Below are 16,527 nucleotides of genomic sequence, written 5' to 3' on the forward strand. Positions count from 1 at the left end.
ATTTTTAAAAAACATTTCAGTGCCTCTTAAATCAGGTCACTATGATTCCATGCATCATGGCATGTATTCCAAGATTTAAAATAGCACATTATATAGATACCAAGGGGGGAAATTATAGTAAATTTTTAAATAAATTAATATTTTAGATGATCAATGCCTCCATCTATCTTTCCCCCTCCATTATAATGAAATATTAAAAGTGGTAAAAAACAGAAAATGTTGGTAATAAGTTTTTCTTTCTACTGTAGAAACTTTGGGGAGAAAAAAAAGAGAAGGGAGGGGGAATAATACTGGTATTTTCAATGAACTTTTTCAAAAAAGAGCTCTAATATTTAGTAAGATAACAGTAGCTTAAACATACAGAGCCCAAACAAATGTTTTCTTTGGTAGCAAGAGTTTATCCCCCCACCCTAATTGTTTTTATCAATTACTTGGCTACTGGACAGATGAACTTAATGTTACAACCTAGGAAATATACTTGTGTCTTCAAAGTTTTCTGTAAATAGTAAGTTGTAACTATTCTTGCCATCTATCCGCATTCAATCAAAGCTTTATATATGCTTAAGGATCTTTGCATGACTGTAAAATATGCTTCCACAAAACATATACAAAAATTTTAGCAAATTTTGAATAATGTAAGAATTTAAACCTTTATTTTACAAAATACGTGTATTTTATGGAAGTGTTCACCCTACTGTAGGGTTCTCCTTTATCTTTACCACCTTATCTATAATTGCTGTAAACTACAGAAAAACCTGATGAAATATCAACACACTTCCAAACCACTGTAAGGTATAATTATTTGGGGGGAGGAATAGAGAGGTGCGAATATCCAAGAGAGCAGATGTATTTGGGTGAAAGGCAATGCTGTTCCTCTAGTCTCCTAACACCAAAGGACTCGCTTGTGAAAGAGGAAATCATGCCTTCCAAGTAACGCTACAGAGGCAGGAAACTCTCTGACCTGGTAAAGAATTTCAGTAGCTGCCCTCTTAGGATGCCTACCATTGTGCCAGGAAAATCGGTACATTCTGGGACACGCGAAAACTATTTATGCTCTTATGCTAAGTGAAATAAGCCAGGCAGAGAAAGATAAATATCACATGCTCTCACTCATTTGTGGAATATAATGAACAATATAAACTGATGAACAAAAATAGATCCAGAGACAGAGAAACATCAATCAGAACGTCAAACCTCAGGGAAGGTAGATGGTGGGGGTAAGGGGGAGAGATCAACCAAAGGGCTTATATGCATGCATATAAGCCTTATCAATGGACACAGACAACAGGGGGGTGGGGGCATGAGTGGGAGGTGGGGGGGAATGGGGGAATAAGGACACATATGTAATACCTTAATCAATAAAGAAATTTAAAAAAATAAAAATAAATAAATATGTATGCTCTAAACCTCCAAGCAGAAATGCTAGATTAAGACAAGAGTAGTCACACCACTTTATCATTAACTCATTGAGGACAGAGCCACTTCATGATTTTTACATTTCATATGATTCACAGTAATTTATATTCCTTTTCTAAAAATCATTGTATAGATATGCTTCTACTTTCATGAAGATAATGTGGTCAACTAATTGCAAATTCCAATTAATTTGGTGAGTTCTAGAGAAGGTTGAACATTTTAAAGGCATACAAATAGATGTAGTTATAAAGCACTTGGAAACAATTAAGTTTTAAATTTTCCAAGTACACATTAAAAGAAACTAATTGAATAAAGAGAAGCTATGATATATACACATGCACACACATGTACACAGAGAATAAATAAATATATATATGGCATGATTTTCAAATGGAGGATTCCTGTCCAAAGAGGACTATCTAAATTACCTGGAAATTTTTATACACACTACATTTCTAACCCCCAACCCAAGACTCCCATATCTCCCTCACAAGGACACTATTTTCTTTATCTTTATAACCTTGGCACAATGTCTGGAACCCACTGGGCAAGCAAAAATATTTGTTGTTGAACTGAATTAAGGAAGATAATCATGAGTCCTTTATTAATATTAATTCAGTGGTCAATTATTTTTTTTACAAAAAGTCAAAGGTAACTTTAAAGCCAACATTACAGAACTAGTACAAATTTCTTATTGAGCTTACATTGATAAGGTTATTAACATCTACCCCTTTAGCTATCCATTTATAATTCCTCATAAGGTGTTACATTATAAAGGCAACAGTAAGTCTCAATAGATATCTACTTAGTACAGAAATTATGTCATGTTACATAAAGCTATCAAAAAAGTTACACAAAACTATCAAAATCCACTAAAATAAGTTTTATAGTCAAAGACAATTCAATTTGCAAGTCTTGCATGAAATTTTTTCATCCAACTTACCCGAAAATTATCTGGGGAGCTCAAATGAAGTTTTTCCCTAATATCTTCAGAAGCACCAGCACACAACCTATAAAAGATATGATAATTCCTCTCTTCTTTGCCTTGAACACAGATCCTAGATTTCTCTAGAAGATAATGGGAAACAAATCCTCCAACAACTGAACTCTAAAAAAACAAAACAGAGAGAAAACACATTTTTGCATGTCAAGTCTTAAAGTATAACCAATAAATGTTAAAGTATTTATCTTTGCTAATAAACATCTGTCTATCAAAAAGGTTGTAATGTTTATCAATAAATGGGGGAAACAGATAACTAAATGTAAGCTTCAAGTGTTTATAGAGGTCATAGTGTGAACATATATATTATCCCATCTATTTAAAGTAATAGAGAAACACTTAAACAAATTTACAAGTTCAAGTACTGTACCAATTCTATTAAGACCCTTGTATTTTTTCAAAAACACTCCCAAACATATCATCCCCAAACTCACTCTCACCTTTTCATTGAAATGTATTTCTACAAATTTTCCAAATCGACTGCTATTATTGTTGCGAACAGTCTTTGCATTTCCAAAGGCTTCCAAGAGTGGGTTAGCTATTAAAATAGAAATGAAAACATTCCATCAAAAAATTAGCATAAAGGAAATTTACAAAATGATATATCTAAAAATGTTCTCAAAAATATTACATGAAAATTCACATGTAATGCCAATTCCTACAAATATTTACTGACTATTCTCTATTCAGGCCTTATTAATGTGTAAGAGATGGGGAAATTACTCAAAATATATTTAAAAATAAATATGCTATGGGAAAGACTGAATTTTTTAAAAGTCACTATGTTACAAAATTTATAACTCAAGTTTTTCAATTATTCCCTAAAAATGTTAAGATTTTCACAAGTACATCAGTCCTACTAGAGTAGTGATAATAATATCAAAAATAGCAAACCTCTTGTGACAAAATACAGGCAACAAATTATTAGTTGACTTACTTGTCTAAAATATTTTATCTATAATAATAAAAGGGTAATATGCTAATTAGACTGGATGTCTTCCGGACGTCATTCCGGACGTCCTTCCTGACGAAGCTGGGGCTGGAGGGAAACCAGCCCAGGTCCCGGGTGCCTACTGGTGGCCAGAGGAGGGAAGCAACCTGGGTCCCGGGTGCTGGAGGGAAGCCAGTGCCAGCAGCTGGTGGAAGGAAGGCCTACTCTTGCACGGATTTAAGTGCATCAGGCCTCTAGTATATTAATAAAACCTCCAGATTTAACATTTTTACATGCACATCCAACAAAACTAATGAACTAGTTTATATAATTACCTACACAAGGTTCTCAGAACAATAGTTTGTAAATCTCAATAAATAAATGTAAAATTTGTTTTTATTTTATAGACATATCACATCTATAAGGTTACCAGAGTCTATTCTTATACTCACAAGTGTCAACTGTAAACATACCAGACTAGTGTCAATTTTAGTCACATATTCTCCCTCAACCACCTCATAAATTGCTTCACAATGTCTATCGCTAGAGTATTTTTTATGAAACTTTTAAAGTCCATTTCTCTTATTCTATACACAGTAGAAAGCTTAACTAGTCTCTAAAACCCTTTTAAAGATCACTCCCCAGTTTTTTCACTTGGAAAAATAAGCAAGAAAATATGTAAAACTAAAAGCAATGTTAGCATATATACCTCACCTTTCAGGTGGGCAAAAAACGAATGCCCAACATGGTCAACTGACTTGTGGAAGGCCACATGACTGGCTACAGGCAAAAAAGGGACTTAATTACAGGTCTCCCCAACTCCTTTACGGACTCCATCACCAGTTTTTACTGAAAGACTTAATATAGTAATAAAATATCCAAAAGTAGGATAAGGGCCTCTCCATCAGAAAATTGTATTAATGCTATTAATGATATACTCATTCCAAACTTCAATTAAAATGACATCAAAAGATTTCCGTGTCCTGCCAGTTAATATGCGCTCTCCTCTAGTAAAGGGCTGTAGAAATATTTGGAATAATACTTTCCAACTTTTCTCAACTCTAGAGCACTACATGTTATACAATACATCATGGATGAAACCAGCCTTGTGCTCAATTCTCAAGCAAGTGTGCACCTCGAGTAAACAAATCAGAATACTAATTAGTAGTTCATTGAATTAACCCATAACTTGTTTTGTATTTATTTATTTAATTTAAAGGGTAATTCCCTCACTAAAGTAGGTACTTTACAGTGAATATCGCATTACTTATGAGATCTTCATACTTGTGTCACAATAACACAGTGAGAATTGTAAGTAAAAGTAAAAAAAAATTTAGATCAAGAAACGTGAACCAATTTACAGAGCCTTGCCGCCTTCTAATTGTACTCTTCTGTTAAAATGATTTTCCCCAAAAGCACCTCAATTCCAAATAACCTTCTTGCTCTCTCCTATGTTACAAAAAAAACAAAAAAAAACACAAAAACAAAGTAAAAACAGGAGGCTACAGAGCTTCCTGTATTTCCTTCATTCACCCAAAAGATGTTTCCTGTATTTCTTTCATTCATCCACTGCTATTTTTGAATCATTGATATGCTATGTATCAGGCACTACACCAGAGGTTTGGAATATATAAATATTCCCGCCATCTTAGCATTTACATTGGTGGAGGGGAAGGAGTGACAACAGGTATTAAGTAAATGAGAACATGGTATCTGAGTAAAGATTTGTTGAAGGGAGAATCTTGGGTCTCTGGGAGAATATTCCAGACCACTTAGAGAGGATTCTCTCGTACATATCTAACAACATAAAATAATAATTTTTAAAATTAACAATACCTTCGACAATTCTGTCATCAATATCTTGACCTGTTCCATAGGATTCAGTCAGATATCTGTTTAAAATATGATATAAAAATTTAGATGACTATAAATTATAATTTTAACATTACTATTCTAATATTGTTTAATATATGTAAAATTTAAACCTGGATCTTCGTTGTAACTGGTTATCTAAAATCACAAATTTATGTTTAAATGCAACTATTTTGTTACAGCTCTTTAAACATTTAAATCTGTCTGGATTGCCTTAACATCTAAATCAACATTATTTTTTAAAAACTGTTCTGGGGAATATTCTGACTTTAACCATTTGGTTTTAAATATGCCATACATTTCACATAGGAATATTCATTTCTGCATTTGTTTACAAAATCTTTAGTAATAGCCTATTAATTCAATCTCTCTGGCTAGATAAAATACAGTAATCTGCCACTGAACAACTAGGATATTACCACTCTTCATGTTGTTACAGTGCAAGATAAAACATGACAGAACAACTACTTGCCTGGCACATTTCAAAACAGAGTAACCTCTGACTTATAAGTTTACTCCATAATTTTACAGTTTCTTACTTGTTCATTTTCAAAGGTGTATATTAACCTCAGACTTACTATGACTATTACATACAAGAGAAAAAGAAACTGAACCACTTAGAATTCCAAGAGTATTAGGAAGCATTCATTTAACAAGAATTGCGCATACATATAACAGGCAATAACAAGCTCAAATTGGTTTCATATAAACAACTCTAAATAACATATACATTTGCATTAAGAAATAGCAAAATCTGAAAAAGGGATCTACCACACAGCTATCGACTAAGAACTATAATACATGAGAACAACCCTGGTGAGAATTTAGAATGCATTCCCTGGTCCTAGCAGTAGCTTTAACACTAGACTTAACATCCCTGAGTATGTAAATTGAAAGAATTAAACTATAATGAGTACTACTGTTTGTTCTGTATTTAAAATGCTATGATTTTAAACAAAGTGTAGAGTTTAATTTGACGGCAGCACAGGGGATACACTGAGAGGAAGGTTGTGGAGAAGTAGAAATAAGGCCAGTCATCATAAGCTAATGTAAAAAAAAGGGTTTCAACTATACTAATTGCAGGGGAATATTGAGAACAGAATGTAAAGGTTGGGTTTTGAAGGAATATTCGTAGATTTCCCTTTGCCTAATCAGCACTGGTCTTCTCCAGTATCCTCAAAAGAATAACGTCAGAAATAGTTTTCAATCTACAGAGCTTAGCTTCCACATAAGGTGTCTGCTTGAAATAGCGTCATTTACAATAACATGGATGGACCTTGAGAACATTATGCAAAGTGCAATAAGTCAAACAGAAAAAGCTAAGAACTATATGATTTAATTCATATGTGGAATATAAAACTGAAACTTGCGAACACAAACAGCAGTGTGGTGGTTGACAGAGGGAAGGGGTGGGGGAAGAAATGGGTCCTAATATGAGGTGACAGGAGAAGATTTGACTTTGGGTGGTGGGCACATGGTCCTATATACAGATTTTGTAAATAAATACTCCACACATGTAACCTATATGTTCATGTTGACTAATGTCACCCCAATAAAATTAAAAACATAATAATCATAACATATAATAAAAGGGATACAGCCCACTATTTTAAACTAGGTCATAAAACATGCAGAGAAATTCAAAATCAACCTGTTCAAACCAATCTCAAAGAGATATTTGTATCTCTTTGTTCATAACATATTCATCGCAGCACTATTCACAGTAGCCAAGAAATGGAAGCTATCCAAGAGTACAAAGATAAATGACTGGGTAAACAAAATGTAATATATACATACAATGGAATATTATCCAGCCTTACTGAGGAAGGAAATTCTGACATATGCTACAACATAAATGAACCTTGAGGACATTACATTAAGTGGAAAAAGCCAGTCACAGAAGGACAAACACAGTATGATTTACCTATATGAGAGGTATCTAGAGTAGTCAAAAATCACAGAAGCAGAAAATATAAGGGTGGTTGCCAAGGGCTGAGCTAGAGGAAAATGGGGAATTGTGTAATGGATACAGAGTTTCAGTGTTGCAAGATGAAAAGTTCTGGAAAGTGACTGAAAAACATTGTGAATATATTGAATATTACTGAACTGTACACTTAGAAATGGTTGAGATGGTAAATTTTGCTATACATTTTTATCACAATAAAAAAAAATCAACCTGTTCAAATTTTATTCTACGTTAGTTCAATATTTCTCACCTTAGAACAAATTTTGTATTTTCCGTTTTGCCAGCTCCAGACTCTCCAGATACAATGATAGACTGACTCATCTTGAGCACCTTCATGTCTCGAAAAGCCTTATCAGCTGGAGTCAAAATAACACATTAATGATGAACAGTGCATCAAATATAGATTTATTAGATGACAGAAAATTCATTTACTACCAAAAAGAAATTGTTCCTAAAGAAATTATAAATGTGTGCTTATAATTAAATAAAAGCATTCAGCCCTAGCTGGTTTGGCTCAGTGGATAGAGCGTCAGCCTGTGGACTAAAGGGTCCCAGGTTTGATTCTGGTCAAGGGCACATGCCCGGGTTGTGGGCTCAATCCCCAGTGGGGGGCATGCAGGAGGCAGCCAATCAATGATTCTCTCTCATCATTGATGTTTCTCTCTCTCTCCCTCTTCCTTCCTCTCTGAAATAAATAAAAATATATATATATTTTTAAAAGCATTCAAAAGTATTCAAAATATCTCTAAAGTATTTACTTTAAATGGTCTGGCAGCTTATGATTCTGACAGCTAAGTAATGTGGAAGCCAAATAAACAACTCTTATGTTTGTACTAGAATGTCTCCATATTATGAGCTGTGGCTCAGTTCTTCCCAGTATCAGAGAAGATCTGCAGAGATTAAAAATTCTCACTATGAATAACTAATGAAGTCCTCAGAGAAAAATAAGACGTTAATGAGCTATCAATTATGAGCTCTGGGAAAAAAATCTGGCAACCAAAAATTCTTCTGGAGAAAAAAATACATAATTGCAAAATAAATCTGTGTTTTTTCTGTAATATTATTACTCAATTTAAACATCTTGTAAAATTTATCAGCATTTCAAAAATAGGCAGAATTAACTGCTTTAATTTGTTCACATTTGCAACTGTTTATATATATATATATTTAATTTTTAACTATCTTCATTATACTCCAACTATTTATGCTATAAAGTATCTCAAATTGTAAGACTAGACATATATAAGTTGAGCATGATTTAATTCTGTTAAAGTGGTCTCAAATTAAAATATTGCTATCCTTACCAATGAAGCAGGCTTTACTAGTGACTTTTACTCTAAGGACCAAATGCAAACTACATGCAAGAGTATACCCATCCTTTTGACCAATTTTTCAGCAATCTGCTCCACCCACTTTTGTGGAGTCCTTGTAAATACATTCTTTAGCAGTAAACAACTAAAAATAAAAGCCAGGTTATTTACATTTTAAACATGTAACGTCTCTCCAGCAAGGAACTTGCTCACATTCAGGTTCTAAGGATTTTGCACCATTTTGGTAGCTGACAGAAAACATACCAATGCCCATTAAAGCATCTTAGAATCAAAGTCAATCTGCCATTGCACTGGACTTGGCTGACATATTCCGTCTCCTAATCGTACACAGCACACAAGTCAGCCAAATCTGGAAGTTCATGAGGCCTAGTTATGCCAAAACACAGGCATGAAGTGCAAGCCCAAAGAGAAACAGCTGCACTAAGAATCAGAACCAAAATATATCATCAGTTAAGTAACTGCTCGTTATGTCTGGATCCAAAGGGTTAGCTAACATCTCTGTACTTGCAGCTACCAACTATGGGTCAAATAACTCCATCTCTCCGTTCCTTAGAACTGGAGTGCTTTAAGATGAAAAAACGCCTGAGAAAGGCAAAGACAGATACTGCTGTCTTCCCATACAGATTCCCCAGAGATATGAAGCATACACCATTTTTAGTCCTTTCAACTTTAAAAAACCCTGATGTCAAGTGAGGCTTGGCAGACATCTGCTCTTACAGCTCAGGTCCAGCCCAAGCAACATGCTCACAAGTGATGTCCTGGGGAAGAGCAGAAGGCCTAGGCCTCCAAGCTGTAAAGGAGGACACTTGTAAACTGAAACTGAAGTGTTGAGGAGTCACAAAGGTTGCAGTGAACCCCTGAGGTCAGCTTTTATTATGTCCTACTTTTAAAGGCTGGACACACTTAAAGAGGACACAGGCACTGAACAAAGATAATGATATAAACTGCCCCATGGTTTGGTTATGAAATATTCTTCCCCACCCTGTGTAAACTGCGTGCTCCTAACAATGGTGATATATTCAAAATGCATACAGGCGCTCCAAAATACATATTAAATTCATGATATCTTCTGTTAATCCATTAAAAAACTGTGTACATTTATACAATGTAAGAAAAAATAAAAACTAAGATGCACTGAAATTACTTACCAATTGCAAAGACATGAGGTGGCATTGTCCCAAGAGATTTTCCTTGATAAGACTTTATTGTTTCTGAAGAATATATTTTAGGTATGTCAAAGTAGGGGTTCACTGCAATCAGAATGTTGGCGACATATGTCTAAATAGGAAAAGCATAAATACAGAATTTTCCAATTACTATTTTCATTTAAAACTAAACAAGGCTCATAGGGGAGAAAATACAGCAAATAAGTACCCTCAATTCGCTATACTCCCAAATCTGCATTTCTACCCCTACACATTCCCTGATCTCTACAGGACCCATATTTCTCTAATGCTCAATACTAGTAAATGTATCTTCTCATCCCATACTCATCTCAAACTCAGCACATCCAAAATCAAGATTATTTCTCTTGACTTGCTTTTGCCTCAAAGAAAACAGTCTCCTCCCATGTGCTATCCAGGTTGATGGTATCACTACCAAGTCATCACAGACAGAGAGCTGAGTCTCTAAGCCTCAGGCTCAGCCTTCTTCTGTTGACTCTTCTTATGAAATCTACTCTCCCAGTTCGATTCCTACAGCCCGAGTTTTGGTCATTAATATTCCTCACCTGGACTATTTTATTCACCCTATTACTGAAGAGTTTAATACAGCTCGTAGGATCCTCTAGGCCTATTCCCATTACTGAATGACAAGAATTGATTTAGCTCTGTGATGATCACTTGGTCCCAGATTTTGCAAAACAACATATGCTAACCATTACCTAAAATATTGCCGGGCTAAATGTTTAATGAACAATTTAAGCTTGCTTTTGAATTTGGAACATAACTGTGGCTTTAAAAGGCCAAAAAAATGCACCAATAGGATTTATAAAATTCCCTGCGGGCAGAAAGAGACTTGTGGTTTAGCAATTAGTTGTGGTTTACTGGTCAAACTAGGACAGGCAGGACCATATTTTTCTCTTTTCGACGTCTAGTTGTGGAAGGGAAATGATGCGGAAACCCTGAACTCTCAGACTACTAATCTCAAATTCAGTGACTGTTCCCAAAAATGTTTCCTGGAGTGGGGTAAAAAATAAGAAATTCCAGATAATTGTATTTCTATGGAAGACAAAAGGAAAATAACAGAGATTTTAGTAACCAATGCAAATGTTAAAGTGAGTTAGCTATTGTTATATTCAAGTCTAAGAGAGAATAGTGATACTTCTGGTTGATGAGAAATATAAAAATATCAAATTTAAGCTCTTATTCCAAACCGCTTCTTTCTCTTACATATATTATAATGTAATAACTATATTTATATGTTGCTAATTTTTAATGGCTTTATAACTAAAAGGCATAATTGGCTAGGAAAAAACATACCACTCTTGGCTTTGGTTAACTTTGGAAATACTGGTTCTCTAAACAAGAGCTGATGAAGCCAAAAGCCACTACCTAACAGAGGTCATTTGCCCACCTGCATACATATCTTATGAACAGAGGGTCAAAAAGCTAGGAATAAACCTAAAATTCTCCAGAGGGATATAAACATTATACATGAGAAATAAAAACTTAAATTTCACAAACATAATTTTTTTATCAACCATGCAATCCAGCAAAAATTTGTAAGCCAACTAAACTCAATGTGTAAAAAAGACAACTAATTTTTAAATACAATTAATGCTGCATGTAAACCTTCAGTTATTAATAGTCATGTATAGTACCACTGCAACACAGAAAGCATTAAAAGACCAATCAGAATCCTATGGGTATTAAGCTGTAGTATAGACATCCCAAATAAAAACAAAATATCTCAATTTTTAAGAAGTATGATGATTCTGTAAAGCTATAAAAAAGTTTCCTAACTTTAAGAGACATCAATCAAAATTTGTTTAAATATGTAAGATTGGTCTACCACCACCAAATAATATAAGACACACAAAAAATAGTGGCCAATTCTATCTGAAAGATGCATGTTTCCTGGTTATATTCAGTCAACTTTTGTTAAACTGCTTTAACAAATTTTAAAAGTTTGTATTATTTTGATACTTAAAACAGCATTTAGCACACATCAGGTGCTCAACAGCAGTCTGCTGATTGAGTGACTTTTGCTCCTAAATATATTTCTACTCAAGAATAGCCATATATCAATCTAAGTATACCCTTTATTTAGTTGATAATGAAAAAAATAAAGGAGGAGAGTGAAGGCTTAAAACTGTGCTATGTAGAACTGAAAGATGGCAAATAAACTCCTTTGGGAAAGACGAGGTTATTTCTATTTCCCAGCTGTCACTACTTGGACAGATGGCAAAGACTAAAGGTAATTTAGTCAGAATTAAGTAAGTACAATTAGGCAAATTGATAGTGTTATAAAAGATTAAAACTGTCATTTGATCTAGGAGGAGTCAAAGAAGCCATGTGTGTTCTTCGTTCAAAAATAATGAAGAGTCCCATCTTTATAACAGGAGAACTACAGTAGGTAATTTATCTCCAGCCAACAAAGGAATCCACAACTAGGTCATATTAGAATAAAACCTTTAATGTGCACAATGAGTAATTATAATTAAAACATACTAGTTCATTATCAATATGAATAATTTGGTGCAAATCTATTTACATTAAAAGCATTCTCTTTCATTTCTTAATATTCTCGATTTTTAAGGTAGGTATCTATTTAGGATTTAATGGTATACTACAACTTTTTAGGCTGTGTGGGCAGCATTTCAGTGTTCTTAATTATTTCCTCAGGTACTGCCTTTAGTGTAATTTACATTTTTTGACATCCAAGCTTTTCATTTCAATATACATTTTTTATAGGATGCCTTGAATTCTTTGCAGAACAATGTGAAAAGTGAATTAATTAAACAAATCTAGCCTGACCAGCGTGGCTCAGTGCTTGAGTGTCAACCTATGAACCAGGAGGTAGCAGTTCAATTCCCAGTCAGGGCACATGCCTGGGTTGCGGGCTAGATCCCCAGTGTGGAGCGTGCAGGAGGCAGCCGATCAATGATTCTCTCATCACTGATGCTTGCTTTTCTCTCTCTCTCTCTCTCTCTCTCTCTCTCTCTCTCTCTCTCTCTCTCTCTCTCTCTCTTTCTGTCTCTCCTTCCTCTCTGAAATCAATAAAAATACTTTTAAAATTTTTAAACAGGCCCTAACCTGTTTGGCTCAGTGGATAGAGCGTCGGCCTGTGGACTGAAGGGTCCCAGGTTCAATTCCGGTCAAGGGCATGTACCTTGGTTGCGGGCACAACCACAGTAGGGAGTGTGCAGGAGGCAACTGATCTATGTTTCTAACTCTCTATCCCTCTCCCTCTCCTTCTCCCTTCCTCTCTGTAAAAAATCAATAAAATATATATTTTTTTAATTTTTTTAAACAGATCTACAGATATATATCAAAAATAAGAAATCTAAACCCCAAATAATTAGTGGTTTTTAAATAAAAATTAAACATTTTTAAATCTGAAAGATACTAGATGATGCTCTGAATTCATTATTTTATTCCACAAATATCGACCACATGCCTACTATGTACCATTCATGTTGTAAGCCCTGGAGTTACAGCAGTAAATTAGAAAAGAATCCTTATCCTCATAGAACTCACTCTATTCAACAGGCTCAGATCAAATACGATTTCCTGTTAGAAAATTTCAAGCTTTACATCCTATGATGTAACATAATTATCCAACAAAAACTTAAATAATAGGTAAAATACTTACATAAATTCTATCTTTACTGTATCGAACTTTGATATTGTGGAGAAGTGTAGCTTCATTTAAATACATTAGTGAACCTGAGACATAAAATGCATATATCATTAGATATTGGAAGAAAAAAATAAAGTAAAATAACACTATCTTAATCTAAATTACTTTGTTCCAAGCTAAAATTCACCTGTTAGATTTAATTCCATCGTTTTCAAACCCTGGTATATGTAAACCCAAGAGGCCAATTTAAAATATATCCAGTTTAAAAATAAATAACTTAAAAAATAAAAATAAAATATATCCAATTTAGCCCTGGCCAATGTAGCTCAGGGAGTTGCAGCATCGTCCCGTATATCAAAAGGTTTCGGGTTCGATTCCGTCAGGGCATATACCTAGGTTTTGGGATTGATTCCTAGCAGAGGCACATATGGAAGGCAACCAACTGATGTTTATCTCTCACTTAGATGTTTCTCTCTCTCTGTCTCTCCCCTTCCTCTCTCTAAAAATCAATAAAAATAAATCAATAAATAAACTATACCCAGTTTACATATGTGTTACAGTTATATTTATAAACAATAAATTTCCAACCAGCTGAGTATATCTAGTGAGTACCAGGTGAGTACACATTAATGAAGGCTGGTTAAAAAATGGTGCCCAATTCAAGTGGAAAGAAGGTAGGGCTTTAGATAGCACTGATATTAATACACTTGTGACACAACAAGGTGATGACACTAATTTAATCTGACACTGAGAATTTTACAGAAAAACACAAAAGATAAAATTTTAGAAGGGGAAGGGACCATTAGATCATTCAGCCAGTGCCTCACAAGTGATAAGACGAAGAAAGACTCCTGAAGAAATTATACATTTGATCACTGAACAACTTGGGGTTAGGAATGCTAACTACGCTTGCAATTAAAAATCCAGATATAACTTACATCAGCTCTCTGCATATTTGAATTCCCAACCACAGATTGAAAATATGTATACATCTTAACCCAGGATATGCAGCTAGTTAATAGCAGAATCAGGGTAGAAAGCTTGTTTTTCTGATGCTTTTTCTATTGATATGTCAGAATATACATAAATATGTACACACACACTCACATGCACACACTCTGACATATTCTATTCGTCCAGCCTAATTTACTCACCCAGCCCTCCAATCTCCGAGCTCCATTTCTACATTTCCACCACATGCTAGAGTAGACAAAACTACTCTTCTTCCCAACCATTTGGTTTCTATAATTAGCACCACCTGACTACAAACCTTAGTCAATACTTAGAATCTATTTTTTTTCTCCCTTCTTGCTCCAAACCAGTTTCCGATTCTTTATATACCATGCAATAAAGTGTGTAGGTAATACATTACCAGACTCATGGTAGGCACTCAAAATTAGCATAATCTAAATCTCAGATATGTCTCCTCTTTCTTTCCATTTCCACTGCCCCAGTTCCAGTTTAGGTCACATTACCTCTTTTGTAATCATAGCACCCACTTAATTGTCTACTGCCTCAGCCTCTCTCCTCCTTAATCCAGACTGCTCAGCACATTAACTAAACTGGTACCCTAATTAAATACTTCTCTTCATCAAAAAATATCAGTGGGTCTCGATCATCTACCAAAGTTCATATTCAAGACTGGTATTCAGGGCCCATGTTAAAGCTGCAAATTCGGCTAACCTTTTCATATAATTTTCTACAGCTTGCTTTAATATGATCTTACAGACAGACTAAACTATTTATTAAATCCAAATATCACCCATGCATTGAACTCCACCTCTACATCTCAGGTGTCAAAAATCTACCTATTCATTAAGGTCAATGCAAAGATTGTCTCACAAATGATATTTCCCCATTCTCACCAGCACCATCTTTAGAATTACTTGCTTCTTTGTACTTTCTTTATGGTGTTGACCACAGACTGCCAGTAATGCAATTGAAATGTTGTATATCTGGTTTTGGCTACTAAACCAGATCTTTTGAGAGCAGGATTCTGCCTAATTCACTTGCTTCTTTGCTTGGTTCCTCATTGGAGTTGTATATATGCCTACAATGAATTATGCCTATCATACAACTCAACACCTAACCAATTCAGTCAAATAAGAGCTTCTTGCTATACCTATCTCAGACTGTCCATGCTTCTACACTCATACAGTGCAGACAATTCACTTACCAAAAACACATGGCTCACTGTTTTCTAATGGCACTTATGGCAGAATAAGACAGAGTAAAAAGTAGGTGGAGCCTCCTAACAGCTTTAATGGCAGCTTTCCTTTGAATTAAGAAAAGATATGGACCCAGTGATCCTACTTCTGGGAATATATCCTAAGAATCCCAAAACACCAATCAGAAAGAATATATGCACCCCTAAGTTCATAGCAGCAATTTTTACAATAGCTAAGATCTGGAAACAGCCCAAGTGCCCATCAGTAGATGAGTGGATAAAAAAGCTGTGGTACATTTACCCAATGGAATACTACATGGCTGTAGAAAAAAAATAATTCTTACCTGTTGTGACAGCATGGGTGAACATGGAGATTATTATGCTAAGCAAAATAAGCCAGTCAGAGAAAGATAAATACTACATGATCTCACTAATATGTGGAATCTAATGAACAAAATAAAACCAGAGGCATGGATACAGGGAACAGACTAACAGAGGTCAGAGGGCAAGGGATTGGAAGGACTGGATAAAAGAAGGTAAAGAGGTTAGCCAAAGAACATTTATGCATAGCACATTTTTTTCTCAATCTCTTACACCTAATAATAACAGCTACCAGAGTTTAAAAATATGCCAACAACTTTAAATATAACATCCCCAGACATGCAACATACACATTATTACTCCCATTTTACAGATAAGAAGCTGAAAGAGGAGAGATGTGTTGCCCATAGGCAGAAAGCTTCCTACTAGCGAGTTGGAATCTGAACTCAGGCTCTCCCTGTGTCTGCAGCTCTACCATGACTCTACTCCACAATGCCCATTCACATATGCGGATCTTACAGGCTCCCTCAAATGTGAACTCCAAAGAAACTCAATGAGGCCAAAATAGATTCCTTTCTCTCATCTTTTTTTTTTTATATTTTATTGATTTTTTTACAGAGAGCCAGAAACATCGATGAGAGAGAAACACTGATCAGCTGCCTCCTGCACACCCCCTACCGGGAATGGTGCCTGCAACCAAGGTACATGCCCTGACTGGAA

At 34.9% G+C, this 16,527-nt stretch overlaps 1 protein-coding gene across 9 annotated transcripts in view; it reads right to left on the minus strand.

The window, feature by feature from the left end:
• The window catches only part of MYO6 (myosin VI), a 151,448-nt gene that overhangs the window by 65,223 nt on the left and 69,698 nt on the right, over nt 1–16,527 (minus strand). For all 9 annotated transcript variants that reach the window (XM_079780285.1, XM_079780284.1, XM_079780283.1 and 6 more), the window contains exons 4-9: nt 13,332–13,405; nt 9,665–9,794; nt 7,436–7,541; nt 5,184–5,239; nt 2,857–2,954; nt 2,360–2,524 (exon numbers count right to left, since the gene is read on the minus strand). In XM_079780285.1, the coding sequence (XP_079636411.1) occupies nt 2,360–2,524; nt 2,857–2,954; nt 5,184–5,239; nt 7,436–7,541; nt 9,665–9,794; nt 13,332–13,405 (629 nt within the window). The remainder of the gene's footprint in view (nt 1–2,359; nt 2,525–2,856; nt 2,955–5,183; nt 5,240–7,435; nt 7,542–9,664; nt 9,795–13,331; nt 13,406–16,527) is intronic.

This window comes from Cnephaeus nilssonii (genome assembly GCF_951640355.1).
Source record: "Cnephaeus nilssonii genome assembly, chromosome: 9".
NCBI classification, from domain to species: Eukaryota; Metazoa; Chordata; class Mammalia; order Chiroptera; family Vespertilionidae; genus Cnephaeus; species Cnephaeus nilssonii.